Source organism: Trematosphaeria pertusa (genome assembly GCF_010094035.1).
Source record: "Trematosphaeria pertusa strain CBS 122368 unplaced genomic scaffold BU26scaffold_9, whole genome shotgun sequence".
NCBI classification, from domain to species: domain Eukaryota; kingdom Fungi; phylum Ascomycota; class Dothideomycetes; order Pleosporales; family Trematosphaeriaceae; genus Trematosphaeria; species Trematosphaeria pertusa.
The window spans coordinates 4,861-18,642 of record NW_022987220.1 but is presented as its reverse complement, the minus strand read 5'-3'; the positions used below and the strand labels follow the sequence as shown (position 1 = coordinate 18,642).

The 13,782-nt window shown below is 52.3% G+C and overlaps 5 protein-coding genes across 5 annotated transcripts; 3 read left to right on the top strand and 2 right to left on the bottom strand.

The window, feature by feature from the left end:
• Positions 1–365: 365 nt before the first annotated feature.
• On the top strand, positions 366–2,082 carry BU26DRAFT_430072 (MFS general substrate transporter; the record flags this gene model as incomplete). Its single annotated transcript, XM_033823854.1, has 4 exons — positions 366–672; positions 732–1,069; positions 1,137–1,595; positions 1,663–2,082. 4 exons carry the CDS (start codon positions 366–368, stop codon positions 2,080–2,082), a joined length of 1,524 nt encoding a protein of 507 aa, XP_033681992.1.
• Positions 2,083–2,316: 234 nt separating this feature from the next.
• Positions 2,317–2,646, bottom strand: BU26DRAFT_565990 (uncharacterized protein; the record flags this gene model as incomplete). Its single annotated transcript, XM_033833462.1, has 1 exon — positions 2,317–2,646. One exon carries the CDS (start codon positions 2,644–2,646, stop codon positions 2,317–2,319), a length of 330 nt encoding a protein of 109 aa, XP_033681991.1.
• A 3,115-nt stretch (positions 2,647–5,761) lies between these two features.
• Positions 5,762–6,427, top strand: BU26DRAFT_506291 (uncharacterized protein; the record flags this gene model as incomplete). The annotated part of the gene is made up of 1 exon (XM_033826902.1): positions 5,762–6,427. One exon carries the CDS (start codon positions 5,762–5,764, stop codon positions 6,425–6,427), a length of 666 nt encoding a protein of 221 aa, XP_033681990.1.
• A 2,181-nt stretch (positions 6,428–8,608) lies between these two features.
• BU26DRAFT_531825 (Shwachman-Bodian-diamond syndrome protein) lies at positions 8,609–9,585 on the bottom strand (the record flags this gene model as incomplete). The annotated part of the gene is made up of 2 exons (XM_033831055.1): positions 8,609–9,453; positions 9,513–9,585. The coding sequence occupies 2 exons, from the start codon at positions 9,583–9,585 to the stop codon at positions 8,609–8,611; spliced, it is 918 nt and encodes a 305-aa protein (XP_033681989.1).
• A 262-nt stretch (positions 9,586–9,847) lies between these two features.
• On the top strand, positions 9,848–12,218 carry BU26DRAFT_520268 (uncharacterized protein). Its single transcript, XM_033829256.1, has 2 exons — positions 9,848–10,691; positions 10,744–12,218. The coding sequence occupies exons 1-2, from the start codon at positions 10,217–10,219 to the stop codon at positions 11,898–11,900; spliced, it is 1,632 nt and encodes a 543-aa protein (XP_033681988.1). The 5' UTR covers positions 9,848–10,216; the 3' UTR covers positions 11,901–12,218.
• Positions 12,219–13,782: the final 1,564 nt, after the last annotated feature.

Here is a 13,782-nt window from a genome sequence, read left to right as displayed (position 1 = left end):
TCACCGGAGGGCAATGTGAGGGCCTCTACACAGTCACGACCACTTCGTCTCGCTGCCTGGGTAACACGTCAATCGTTTACGCCGCCTGCATCTAGAACTCAATAACGCCAAGCTGTCCCCAGGTTTTGACGTTAGTGTAAGCCTCCAGTGCGGATTCTCTGACTCAATCAATCTCCCCACAACCCCGGGTCACGCACTTCCCTCCGGGGTCCCCGCACACGCCTTTTTCGGGCAAAACCACCAAGACCCTGGCCACTAGGGTTCGTCGTCTATAAAACTACAGCTCTAGAACAACACCATTCGCCCCGCAACCTCCTCCTTCCCGGCCCTTCTATTGCATACCAGATCTGCAAAAAGCAGCCAACATGGAAGACATCGTCGCCAACAAACCTAAAGCCTCATTGGAGACCACAGAGAAAGTCATCGTACCGCTCGACGACCTGCCACTCCCTGAAGAGCTCCAACATCTCGACCAAGACGCGCAGCGCAAGCTCGAAGGCGGTCTTGTTAGGAGACTGGACTGCACGCTCATGCCTGTTGTAGCGCTACTCTTTTTGCTGAATATTTTGGACCGGAATAATATTGCTAATGCGAAGGTGGCGGGGCTGTCAAAGACGCTGGCCATCACAAATGCGGAGTATAATACTTGTCTGATGATATTTTATGTCGGGTGTGAGTCTTGCTTCCGCGAGATTGGTGTCGAGATAACATGAGATGCTGACGAGATGTAGATGTTATCACCCAACTCCCTTCAAATATGATCATTACCAAAATCCGACCTTCGTGGTACATCTGCTGCATCACGTCCGCCTGGGGCATCGTGTCCATGTCTCAAGCCTTCACGCGCAACTTTGGCGGCCTCTTCGCGTCGCGATTTACCCTTGGACTGGTCGAAGCGCCTTTCCTACCTGGTGTTTTCTACCTCATGAGCTGTTGGTATAAGCGTACGGAGCTTCCGCCGCGAATCGCCATCTTATATGGAAGCAATATGCTGGCTAGTGCGTTTGGTGGATTGATCGCGGCGGGTATTGTTGCGCGGATGGAAGGCAAGGCAGGCCGGCCTGCTTGGGTAAGCTACTTCCCTGCCTTCTTCATTCCCATTCGCCTTCGGACTGAGAGCTAACATGTATGTATAGGAATGGCTCTTCATCATCGAAGGCAGCATGACGATTGTTATAGCCCTCCTCTGCGTCCCGATCCTCCCCGACTTCCCCCTTCAAAAGACTAACCCTCTCCTTAAGCGCGAGCACCAACTCTTCGCCGAATGGCGCATCCGCAAGGAGAACGCCGGTATCCGCGACGAAGACCCGGAGTCCATCTGGTGGGGCCTGAAGCAAGCACTCATCGACCCGAAACTATACATGTTCATCCTACTGCAGATGATGCTCATCACTGCACAGTCATTCAACAACTTCTTCCCGAGTATTGTCGGCACCTTGGGGTACAACACGACGATCACGCTGCTGCTTACTGCACCGCCATATTTGTTTGCCTTTTTTGTCTCGCTATGCGTGTCGTTCCATGCCGCGCATAAGGGCGAACGTGGATGGCATATCGCCGTCCCCATGATGTTTGGTCTGTTGGGAAATCTCTTAGTAAGTTACCTTCTCGCTCTATTATCCAGCTTTTAGATTATATGTATATATACTAACGGCGAGCAAGGCAATGTTCGTCCCCACCCTCGGCGGCCGCTACTTCTCCATGTTCCTCATGACTTCTGGCACCTACTCCCCCTACAATCTCTGCGTCTCCTGGCTCTCCGCTTCGCTACCCCGCCCAGCCTCCAAGCGTGCCGCAGCACTCGCAATTATCAACCTTATGGCTGCTGGTGTAGCACACTTCTATACTAGCTATGCGTTCCCCGATACGCAAAAGCCGCGATACTATGGGGGAGGTGGCATGATGAGCGCAGCCTGCCTGATTTGCTCAGGCATGGCGCTGATCATCAAGTATTATCTGAAGACACAGAATAGAAAGATGGAGAGGGAGGAGGTTGAGGAGGGAAGGGTTGGTGGCGGGATTAAGGGAAGTAAGGCGGGTCATGGTGGGGACCCTATTGTGAGATTTAGATATGTGCATTGAGGGATTGTGCGTATTTTGAATACGGAGAGCCCCCCCGAATGACGAACGCAAAGAGATCTTGGTTGAGAACTTTTACATATAGGTGAGCTCCGTATCGGTGAAAAATATGCTATGTCGTCGTGCAAGGGGAACGTCAATACAGCTAATGGTGGCAGCGGCATTGATGATTCTGAGGACCTTCAGAGGCCAATCCAGATAATCGGAGACGCCTTTCGTGCCACGAGGGCTGAGTCATCAAGCATCTATGCCGTAGATTACCAATTCATCGTCTTCCTCGTCTTCCTCGTCTTCCTCGTCTTCCTCATCTTCCTCGTCACTGTTATCGCCCTGGCCGAGAGACACAATGCTGCCTCCATTCCTCCTCCACAACCACTCATCAGCCTCATCCTTTCCATCCTCCACCACGCAACGCGGGATCTGTCTCCATTCCGTCTGCCCAGTCACCGGACTGTGCACCTCCGGTTGGCCCGTGATCGGATCCCAACCCTCCCACTGCCCCGTTTCATGGCTCAGCTGGTCCCACTCGGCATTGACCTGGCATTCGAACTGCTGCTGCGCAAACATTTGTCGATCAATCGCTGCTCGGCCGCCTCATCTGCTCGTTGATACCCCTCGCTGCCAATGTGTTCTTTGAGCCAGTAGAGTTGCACTTCCACTTTCAGGTCGACCAGTTCGGCTGCTCTCTCGTATAGATCCCGGATGGGGAATCGCTCGAAGCCCATTGGCCCAATAGGGCAGGAATTCCCTCTCGTCAGGCAATCCAGGAGCTCTTTATCATCAGTGAACACTCGGATCAGCTTGAGGCTGTGTTTCGATCGAATGTATAAGTCCTTTGCGAGTTGGAGTGCAGCGGCGATAGCATAGACTTGTGCATCTGTCTTGTTTCCAACGTTGCGGCCGAGAGGGTACTCTGCCCCGTTCCACCACCAGTTTCCGGCCCTTAAGCGCACTCAGGCCTAAAATATTTTTGGCCGTCCTCGCTCCACCGATCCCCACCACTCTCGTTACGCGATCAACGAGTGGTCAGTACTAACAACCCCGTGAGCTAGGACCACCCCGACACTTACACATAAGCAAATTCGCCCAATCCCGTCGCAAGGGAATCACAAGCTGAAACCATGGCACCAGCGGCGGGTGCAAACCAAGCGCACCAAGCATCTCGACTCCGAATCAGCCGAATCTTCCAGCGCCTCGTAGGCAACAACACGTTTCCTGGCCAGATCAGCATCCCCGATTGAGGGCCCCCGTGGACTCAGGTCGAAATAGCAACTGGCGGCGTCCAATACCCTATCCACGAATGTGCGCTATTTTATACCCATGTTAGGCACAATCCACAAGGTATATTAGCTGCGGGCGTTGTCTGGGAAGAGTGCGACACAACTAAGCAGACATGGCCGCCTTTCGTCTGGAGTGATGTCAGAGAATATGAGAAAAGGATGCATTCACCAGTGTGGAGTGTCCCTGACCTAAGCCCTCCTGTGGGTTCTCCACCTCTGGCTCACCACATCCAGCACAGTGTTCTAGAAAGCCTAAAGGCGTTGAAACCAAAAACTTTCTTCGATTGTACTTCGTCCTGGGTACTGATGCTCCTACGGTGAACCATGCCTCTCTTATCATAGTCGTTCCTTCGAGTCGTTGGCCTGCCGCAAACAAACCTATAGCCCTTTTGATAGTAAATTGCGAGAGGCTCTGGTCAAAGTGCGTGTAGACATTTCTTTCCACTCTTATGAGTCGCAGCGTGAGGAGGATATAGCGACCCGCGCAGATTCTGTCCTTTCCGCACTCAACAACTTCATCATAACTACCGTCTCCGGACTTCCTTCGTTCCCGTTCTCTTCCTCGTCCCCCATATTCTCATTGCTATCATAATTGTACGACCACGGAGCCTACGACGCACAACTAGTCTAAGCTCTCTTCGACTCAGTGCATGAAGCGCTCTGCCAGTAGCTCGAGCGGAGCATCCGTACATTCGGTAGCGGCCCCAGCAAATGTGTAGATAACCAAAGGCCTTTCCTTGGTGGTACTTTTGGTATTATAAAGAAAGCACTCTAGTTGACTGTCCGACTGGATTGGACGGGGTGGGGTGGCGGTTTCTACTCGGTAGGTTCGTGAAAAAAACCTCCACCATATTCTTTGCATGACAGGACCTCGCCCTGGAACTTGTGTACTTATATGTACTTATATGGTAAGGCTAAGCAGGCCGCCTATGGAAGAAGCGAGACCAGTTGAGAGTATCGGTCATGACAGAATATGCTCGATTGGGCGACCAACAGATTGCTCCAAACTGAGCAATTGAATTCGATTGTCATCCACGACCAGGCGGTGTAGTTGATCGCTAAACCGAACTGTTGCGGGGACGAACGAGTATCCATTGACGTCTGTATTGCCAAAGATACTAATGTAGGAGGATGAGCGGCGTGGCGCTTCTAGGAAGGTGCAGTCAAACCACGGAGGTTAGAATGTTAACTCCGGCTATACCGAAAAGGGTATAGCGTCTAGGATTAGCCCTGGGGGAAACCCGCACTCAGGTCTCCTCTGACCTCTAACCTCAGCGCAGAGTCCCTTTTGTAAAGTAGAATGAAATGCATGCAAGACAAATGAGTACACGGAACAATCTTACTTCCCCAGTCCACAGTGGACATCAGCAGCCTAGCAAGAGCCCTAGACACCGAAAAATTACTCGAGGCCTTTCGGGGCCCACAATCCTACCCGCCACCCCCGTCCTCCTCCGCGAATCCTCACAGCTACGTGTATCCGCCAAAATTCCCCGATCAAAAGCCTTAAAGACACGACCGGCCCAAATACCTCACCCGCAGAGCACGCCTTCGCGCCGAGCCACACTCCGATTGGCTCATTCTACCCTAGGCCGCATATGCGGCCTAAGGTACATAGTTTGTCTACCACGTCACACCCCTGCCGCTCCAGTCCGGAGAGAACAAGTGCGGGTCCCCTGACTTGCGAAGTTTCTCAAGTTTTCCGGCGGGTCGGTCCGTTAACGGCGGTCTCACTTTGAAAAGAGAACGGGTTAAGGGTTTAAGGCGTGGCATATGGGCAAAATATTGGACGCTTGGTTGATGGGCGGTAGAAGATTGGCTTCTGGAATGGTAAGCTCATACACCCGCATAATCTGATCTTACTGTGGCGTCTATTCAACGTTACACTTAAGATGAAGATCAATCCATTCCGGTACTCTGCCACCCCTTCTTCTTCATCCCGCCAATCTGAACTGATGGTCCGCCAAGTGCGGAGTGCGTTGTCTCCCACGCAGCCTCACCCACTCACAACCACTCTTTCTCTGCGGCCACTCTCCCTCGTCCACTCGCAGCCGATCCGTCTCCCCGTGCCCTGCAACTCCTTCTCGGGACAACGGGCACGCCCCATCCTATAATTTCCACCACTTCTTGATCACGTCGTACAGCGACCCCGTGGCATGGTTGCAGCAGCGCATGCAGGGCCAGCGCGCTCGCGCTGCGGGATATAAGCTCTAGATGCGGCCCGCTTCGAAAGAAGGCTTGCGCTTGCCAGGCCATCCCTATTCTTCTTTCTGAGCCGCCGCCCTGAGGCGGTCTACTGCGCGGCTTTTACAGCCACCGTGGCCGCATTCTGCACCTTGTACTACTATATACTCGCGTAATTTCCCCTCGGATACGCTCTTCGTAGAGCAACAGAAGAGTTCATCATGGCAGCCCGAGCGCAACCGCCTCCAAGGACGCCTTCGCCGAAGATCCGCATCTACCGCTCTCAGTCCTTCGATTCGCCTTCTTCTAGAGTCTCAGTGACGCCCATTGACGACTCCCCGTACTCGAAATCGACTGGCGCGATTGCGAAGCCGTTGCCTCGCTACGATGCAGTCCACACAGCTGAGCAAGACGTGCTCGGCCGCAGTAAAGTAATTCTGCAGACGAAGATGAGCGACGACTCCCTTATGTCTGATGCTTCGAGTGCCTCGTCCTCCGCCGCAAGTTCCCCAACGTCAGGAAGCGCCGAAGGCCCCCGCTTCGGACTCTTCTCCTCAAGCTCACCGAACCTCCCCTTAGCGCCATCGCCACCTCTCCCCCACGCACAGGCCCGTTCCCGACCGGCAAACATCAACACTGTGCCGGCCGCTCTACCTCCTCCACCGGAAATCCTCTCGTCGTCCCTATCGATCTACCAGGACACTTCAGTCCCGATGTACGACCCCTGGCTCGTGCGCGTAGTGCTTGACATGTACGACGTGCGCGGCTTCGACTGGACCATGATCGCCGAGCCGATTGAGCGGATTTGGGGATTCAGGACGAGCAGTGCGGAGGTGTTGGGGATCTTGAGCGGGAATGGGAGAGTGGGGAGGCGGTGGTGGGATTGAGCCATGAGCGGGGAAACGGGGAAAGTTTTCCAAGACGACGAAAGTGATGGAATGATGGATGCGCACTGGGCTTGCATTGAAATGGTGTTGATCTGGATCGATTTGGAGGGACGCGAAGCGGAATGGAATCTACGTTAAGAAGGAATGGAGTTCTTAGGGAGCATTGGTACATGGAAGGGTATGGAAAAGTCGACGGGTATTGGGTGGGTGCTTGTATCGCGTTTCTCGTCTCCTACTTTCATCCTCCGGCGTTGTACTTCAGGTTGGCGTTCGCGTGTGCTTCATGTTTTCTGTTTTCTCCTCTTCGTGCTGTTTCTTCTACATTCTATTCCTTGCATCGCTTCGGTTTCAGCTTTTTCTGTTCTTATTTGACGTTTCTGCATCTTCTGGTCTGCATTTCAACGAGACGACTCACGAATTTATGACGACTTGATGAGGGGAGGTGTCCGGTACACCTTAACTACTTACGAGCTAATGAAATGAGATTACGGACCCGACGTGTGCCGCGTTTGCACTCAATCTCCATTCTGGAACTGCGTGGCTGTAAATGTTTGGTGAGCGCTTTGGCTTTACCGTTAACCTTGGAAAGCGATAGCGTATGGAAAGCGCGGGGGATCAAAAAGACCCCGAAAACCGCTCCAGCTCTGCGGTCATACGAGGGCGAGGAATCAGTTTGGTAAGGTGGGTACAAGGGTACGACGGCCCCGGTTGCTGACCGAGGCAGCGCCAGATTTAGCGCCCAGCAGAGGAAGGGGGAGGAGAGGAAACTCTGGGAGCCACTATCGCGCAGCTGCTAGAGAGCTTTCTATACCAACTCTAGCGCTCGAAACCTGCTCACAGCAGGCTCGTTAGGATAACTTATCAGACGGCGAAGGCCGATTAGCAACGACCCTGGATGCGATGAACCGCCTGAGTGGCGAATATAAATCCACTGAAACGTCCAGTCCCAGGCAAATGGATAGGTGACGACCCTGGGTGGAGGGCGACATTGTGGGATGATTGGTCCATTGGAGCAAGATAGATGGCTGTTATGAGGTGAGATTGCAGATTCGCGAGGACTCAGTCGGTCGGTGGATCGGGGGTTGATAAGACACGGAGGCTTCGGGTCGAAGCACCAAGGCGAATATCTTTCCTATTGGCAGCCCGGCAGTACCATCGAAGCAAAGGTCTACTGTGTTCAGCTATCTGGCGCGGTCGATGGCTGGATACGCGAGAGTGAACTAACCTTGTAGCCATTTCTGACAGGCGTTGAAGGGTCAACGTTTCGCACGTGGATGCAGGTTACCGGGAAAGGGCCAGTGGCATTCTCAACACCCAAAAGATCAATCTCGACAAGCAAAGCGACCAGAATCTTCGCGCAATGGTGTGACATACGAAAATTGAGCGGAATCGACATGGAGTCGTCGGGGCGCAGGATGTTGAGAGCTCTGCGAGAGGTGAGGTGCGGACAGGAAATAGACTTCGGCGCTAAAGCTGCAGCTACCTGCATCTCGGTATACTTGTCACGCGATGAGTGGCTGCGAGTCAATAATCGGAAACAACGTGGTCGACCGTTTCAAGTGACATGCGTCGGAGGGAAGCTTAATGAAAATCGAGAAGGATTCGAAAGATCGTGGTGCCAGTCATGGTCAGAGGTGGGCAGGGGTTGACGTGGGGCTCGGGTTGAGGGATTCGGGAGTACGCGATGTGCGGCGCGCCTTGAGCGAGAATAAAAGGAAGAGAAAGCGAAATAGGAAGAAAAGGTACACTTAATTGTCAGTTATGTATGGGCGAAGCGCTAATTGGATTTGCTATCCATATGGTGCCGCTTGCTGCCCCTCTCTTGCGTCCGTCGATCGGACCATCGCCTGGGGGAGGACACAGCTGCCTTTACAGACTATGCTAGATAATTGATCGCACGTAAGAAGAGCTGCGTACCAGTGAGAGCGCGACTCATTCTGGCGACTCTCTCTGGCGACAATAGGATGGAAGGTATGTGGGAAGATGGGTACGGATAGCGCGGGTAAGAGGGCGAACGGGACATGCACACGGCGTTCGAGCGGATCACGTCCGAACGCTGCGTTGCGACTTGTCGACCATCGTAGGAGCGACAATTTTCGTAGCGTTTTGATTGATCCGATGGCGGTACACACGGAGAAGGAGTGGTGCTGCAGGCAGTTCACTTTCCGGATGTATGTCCACTCAGACGTCCACCCCAACAGCCATGTCCAACACTTGTACGTTCCCGCGGCCTTTGGTGTGGCTTTCGATCAGGGAATTCAGTGTCTTGAAGTCTCCAGGCTCAACCAGTCCGACGGCCTCCCATTCGCTACCCATCACATCCTGGCTCTCGATCTTGTCTATGAGGCTAAGAATGGCGTCCTTGACGGTGCCGTGCGCCTTCTCTTCTCCTCTGTCTGCCTCTTTCGACGGGTGAGCCTTGGGGACGGATTTGACAGCCTGCTTCAGGACCGATGTAGGACAGGTAATTCTTAGTTTCATCTGCACCCTGGCCACTGGGATTGGCTGATGCGCGACCAGCGCCTTGACAGCGTTGAGCGCCTGCGCTTTAGCGGGCTTGCCGGTGGCCACACCAGACCATTTTGGCACCTCTTTTGCTTTTCCGTTCTGCTCTCCGCTTTGGGCGCCTTCCCCATCTTGTTTCTCGGTTCCTGCGTTCCTCGACTGCGTGCTGAGTTGATCAAGAGCCTTTTCTATCATGCCTGTCGTGTAGACGCGCTTGGATTTCGGATCGACGAGTCTGGAGGCCACGATGTCGATGACCTCATTCTTGATTCGGTCCAGCTCAGCACCACGCTCCTTCTCTCCGACCTGAAAGTCCCCTTTCTCCAATATATGCTCGACAACCTGTTTCCGGGTCTTTCCCGGGAAGGCTTTCTCGAGATCGGCATCCGATGCCGCCTGGCCCCTGCTGACATTGAGGTAGACCTCTGAGACTTGCAGCACGTTATCGAGCTCTGTCTCAATCTTGTTCCGGTAGTCGAGTATCTTGTTCTTGTAGCAAGGGACCTCGAAGCGTTTCTTGCCTACAAGCGTCAGCTGTCGTGGACGTGGAGAAGCAGCACAGACGGATGGGCGGGAATACCTTTTCTCATGCGCACCAAGGCGAGGTTGGTGAGCTTGATTTGATTTGACGGGGTTTTGATTCCAACGGGCATTCTGCAAAATTACCTTGGTGGGCGTTGTGGGGTTTGGGGGTGGTCGGCGAGAGCAGACGGCTGCCGTCTGGATTTATAAAAGTTGGGCCATGATTTTGGCGGGGGATGGCTCAGAGTGATCACCCGGCCGGGATGCCACAGGGCTGAGAGGGCCGCCGCGCTATACCGGTTTCGGCAACGCAGGCACCGCGCTCACGGCACAGCAGCAGCAGGTCCCAACGTCGCAGAAATGTGGTGGAGCTTCGGCTGCCACTGCAGACGTCGCATACCCGTACCTTATGGAAACCTGCAAACAAAAAAATCCGATTCTAGGCACCGGCTGCAGCATGAAACGCGCAGCCCCCGTGACGCCCGCGCTAGCGCAGCTCCAGCCCAGCCACCTGATACGCTCCCGCATGCGTCATCCGTTGCCTCCCGAACCGAAGCTCCATCGCTCCATCGCTCCTTCCCTCTTATCCGTCGTCCCATCTCACCCACCATCTCTGCTCGTCTCGCCTCGTCTCGTCTCCCCTCTCGTACTCCATTTTCTTCTGCACCGGCTCGTCTTTGGTTGCGTGGCCGCCTGCGACCGCTTCAGCTTATCACCAGCGCCTGAGCTCGGGAAGCTCTACCAGCACTCGTTGACGCCGCCATGAAGGTCGCAACCTCCGCGCTCCTCGCCGGAGCGGCATCGGCCGCCGTTGCGCCGCAGCAGCAGATCCTCAAGCTGCCAGAACAGCTCAAGGAGCTCAACGCCGAGTCGTGGACGAAGCCGCTCCACCACCTGGAGGAGTCGCTGAAGTCGCTTACCGGCGAGGCCCGCCGTGTCTGGGATGAGGTGGCACTCATGTTCCCAGAGTCATTCGACAAAGCATCCTTCTTTTCCACGCCAAAGCCGCACACGCGCAAGGCCGACCGCGAGTGGGATCACATCGTCAAGGGCGCCGACGTCCAGAGCGTCTGGGTGGAGAACGCGCAGGGCGACAAGGAGCGCGAGATCGACGGCAAGCTCGAGAACTACAACCTGCGAGTGAAGAAGGTAGACCCGAGCTCGCTGGGCGTCGACAAGGTCAAGCAGTACAGCGGCTATCTCGATGATGACGACGAGGACAAGCATCTGTTCTACTGTGAGTACCCGGATGGCCCGTCATGCTCGCCGTCATCGCTGACAGCAACGAGGGTTCTTTGAGTCCCGCAATGATCCGGAGAACGACCCGGTAGTGCTCTGGCTCAATGGCGGTCCCGGCTGCTCATCCTTGATGGGCCTGTTCATGGAGCTCGGCCCGTCGTCCGTCATGAAGGATGGCAAGCTCAAGTACAACGACTTCGCGTGGAACGCGAATGCCTCCGTCATCTTCCTCGACCAGCCCGTCAATGTCGGATACTCGTACAGCAGCGGCTCCGTCAGCAACACGGTCGCAGCGGGCAAGGACATCTACGCGCTGCTGACCCTCTTCTTCAAGCAGTTCCCCGAATACGCCAAGCAGAGCTTCCACATCTCCGGCGAGTCATACGCTGGTCACTACATTCCCGTCTTCGCTTCTGAGATCCTGTCGCACAAGAAGCGCAACATCAACCTCCAGTCCGTCCTCATCGGCAACGGCCTCACTGATGGCCTCACCCAGTACGAATACTACCGCCCCATGGCGTGCGGTGAGGGAGGCTGGCCCGCTGTTTTGGATGAAGGCACTTGCAAGTCCATGGACAACGCCTACCCACGCTGCGCCAACCTCATTGAGAATTGCTACAACTCCGAGTCCGTCTGGAGCTGTGTGCCTGCATCCATCTACTGCAATAATGCCATGATCGGCCCCTACCAGCGCACCGGCCAGAACGTCTACGATGTCCGTCGCCCCTGCGGCAACAATGACCTGTGCTACGACGAAATTGATTGGATCAGCTCGTATCTGAACAAGAAGGAGGTAATGAAGGCTGTCGGCGCTGAGGTTAACTCCTACGACAGCTGCAACTTCGATATCAACCGCAACTTCCTCCTCCAGGGCGACTGGATGAAGCCCTACCACCGCGTCGTTCCTGGTCTCCTCGAGCAGATCCCAGTCCTTGTCTACGCTGGCGACGCCGACTACATCTGCAATTGGCTCGGCAACAAGGCTTGGACTGAGGCCCTTGAATGGCCTGGCCAGAAGGACTACGCCAAGGCCAAGATGGAGGACTTCCTCCTCGGGGGCGATGGCAAGAAAATCGGCGAGGTCAAGTCTAGCGGCAACTTCACCTTCATGAGGCTCCACGCTGGCGGCCACATGGTACCGTATGACCAGCCTGCGGCATCTGCCGATATGGTGAACAGGTGGTTGGCGGGAGAGTTCTGGGCTTAACTATCTGCCTGTGGTTGGTATGGGGATGTTGATACTCTGAAATTGTGATATTTTGAAGGCATCAGATGCATGGTTTGGATAAAGGGGGGAGGATCGGCCGGGAACTGTACTATACTAAATCATCGGTCTCATTCATGAAGGTTATATACAACGCACACTCGTCCATATCTAGGTACTCATCTTCGAGTTACTGTTTCTTGGAAGCACCTTACCATTGAAGTTCACGGGCGCTGCACTAGGCATTGTTGGAGGAAGGCGCCGTGGCCTACAATGGGAGCTAAACCTGCAGACCTATCCTTTCGGAGCTAGCGGACGAGTTTATCCATGGCTCAACGTGTGATTTCCAGACATCAGACCTCGATACCGACGACGCGACAATCGTACACCTTCCCATCACCTGGTGGGGCTTCGCACCATCCGCTTGATATGATGCGGCTTCGATTTGCACGGGGTGAGGGGGTGCATTCCACTCGTCCCGTTACGATAAAACACACTGGGAAGAGCTTCCAGTGGACAATCGCGGACGGGAAGTGAATCTATCCTCGGTGTGAGTATCTGCTCGGGGGTCACTCATTCGAGACCGTTTCCCATGCGGACCTCGCTAAGTGAGTTCGGGAGCCAACACATATGAGGTCTAGAGGCCGGTCTGTCGCCTTCGCTAGGCTACAAGATTAAGTCGCAGATGGATGACCATTGAAGTGCCAAATTGCTCCCAATAGAAGACAGGTACGAGGCTTCTAACATGTGGCTGTGCGGATCATCGGTCACAAAGACCGCCGGGCGTCTAGGATTACTCTCATGAGCTCTAACAGCCAGGTCCGAAGTCTTACAACCATTCATGTTTCCGACATTCCTTAGTAACACCCCATGAGCTAATTCATTGCCGATGCCTACTAAAAACTCCTTATCGTCGCTAACGTACATAAAAAGCCACGTAATATTTTAACGTACTCTACTAACGTACTTCACAAGCGAAAGCCTCACATAAGCGAAAGCCCCAAAAATGCCAAGCCTAAGAATTAATAAGTCTTTCTTAATAACTAAGCGAAACCTTAATATTTTTCTATAAAATTTTAAATATATATAGATCTATAACGTACTTTACAAGCGAGCTAGTTATATAAGCAAGCTGGTTACTTTCTCTTAGCAACGAAAATTAACGAAAATTAACCCGTTTTTCTTAAATAACTAAGCGAAACCTTAATATTTTTCTATAAAAATTTAGATATATATTCTTTATAGTATATTATACCTTATACTATAGTTACACTAGAATATATTACGTAATTAAAAAGCTATACGTATTTAACTAACTTTTAAGAAAAATCTAGTTTACTTCTAGTTAGTAGTATTATATCTCTATAATAATCTATAAAATTTATAGTATATAGTATTTATAACTTAATAAAGGTTTCTAGAAAACTTCTATAGAGCTAGCTCTTCTAGGTATAGCGTAATAAGAGATAGAAGTTAGAAAAATATCTTTTTTAGAGTTTTCTCTTTTAACTATATATATATATATATAGTTAATCTAGCTATATAAACTTATTATTTTATAAATTATAGTAGGCTTTAACTATATAAAGCTTATTAACTAATAATATAGTAGCTTTAAGTAGTTATTTAAAAGTAAAGTCTTTTTAGTAGTATAGTATAGAAAGAGAGAAATATACTAAAACTATCTTAAAATTATTACTTCTAAATATATAGAAGACTTATAGTATATATAATCTTATAGTATATAACTTTATATAGCTAGATTATTTATATATAACTATAGTTAGAGAAGAAAACTCTAGAAAGTATAAGAGCTAGCTCTATAGTCTCTACTACTATAAGCGTTCTAGAATATCTAGCTAGGTAAGTTAGCTATAAGTAGTAC

Coding starts and splice junctions, on each gene's coding strand:
- BU26DRAFT_520268 (XM_033829256.1), top strand. CDS start 10,217: ATGAAGGTCGCAACCTCCGCGCTCCTCGCCGGAGCGGCATCGGCCGCC. Junction 10,692..10,743: donor GGACAAGCATCTGTTCTACT/GTGAGTACCCGG, acceptor GACAGCAACGAG/GGTTCTTTGAGTCCCGCAAT.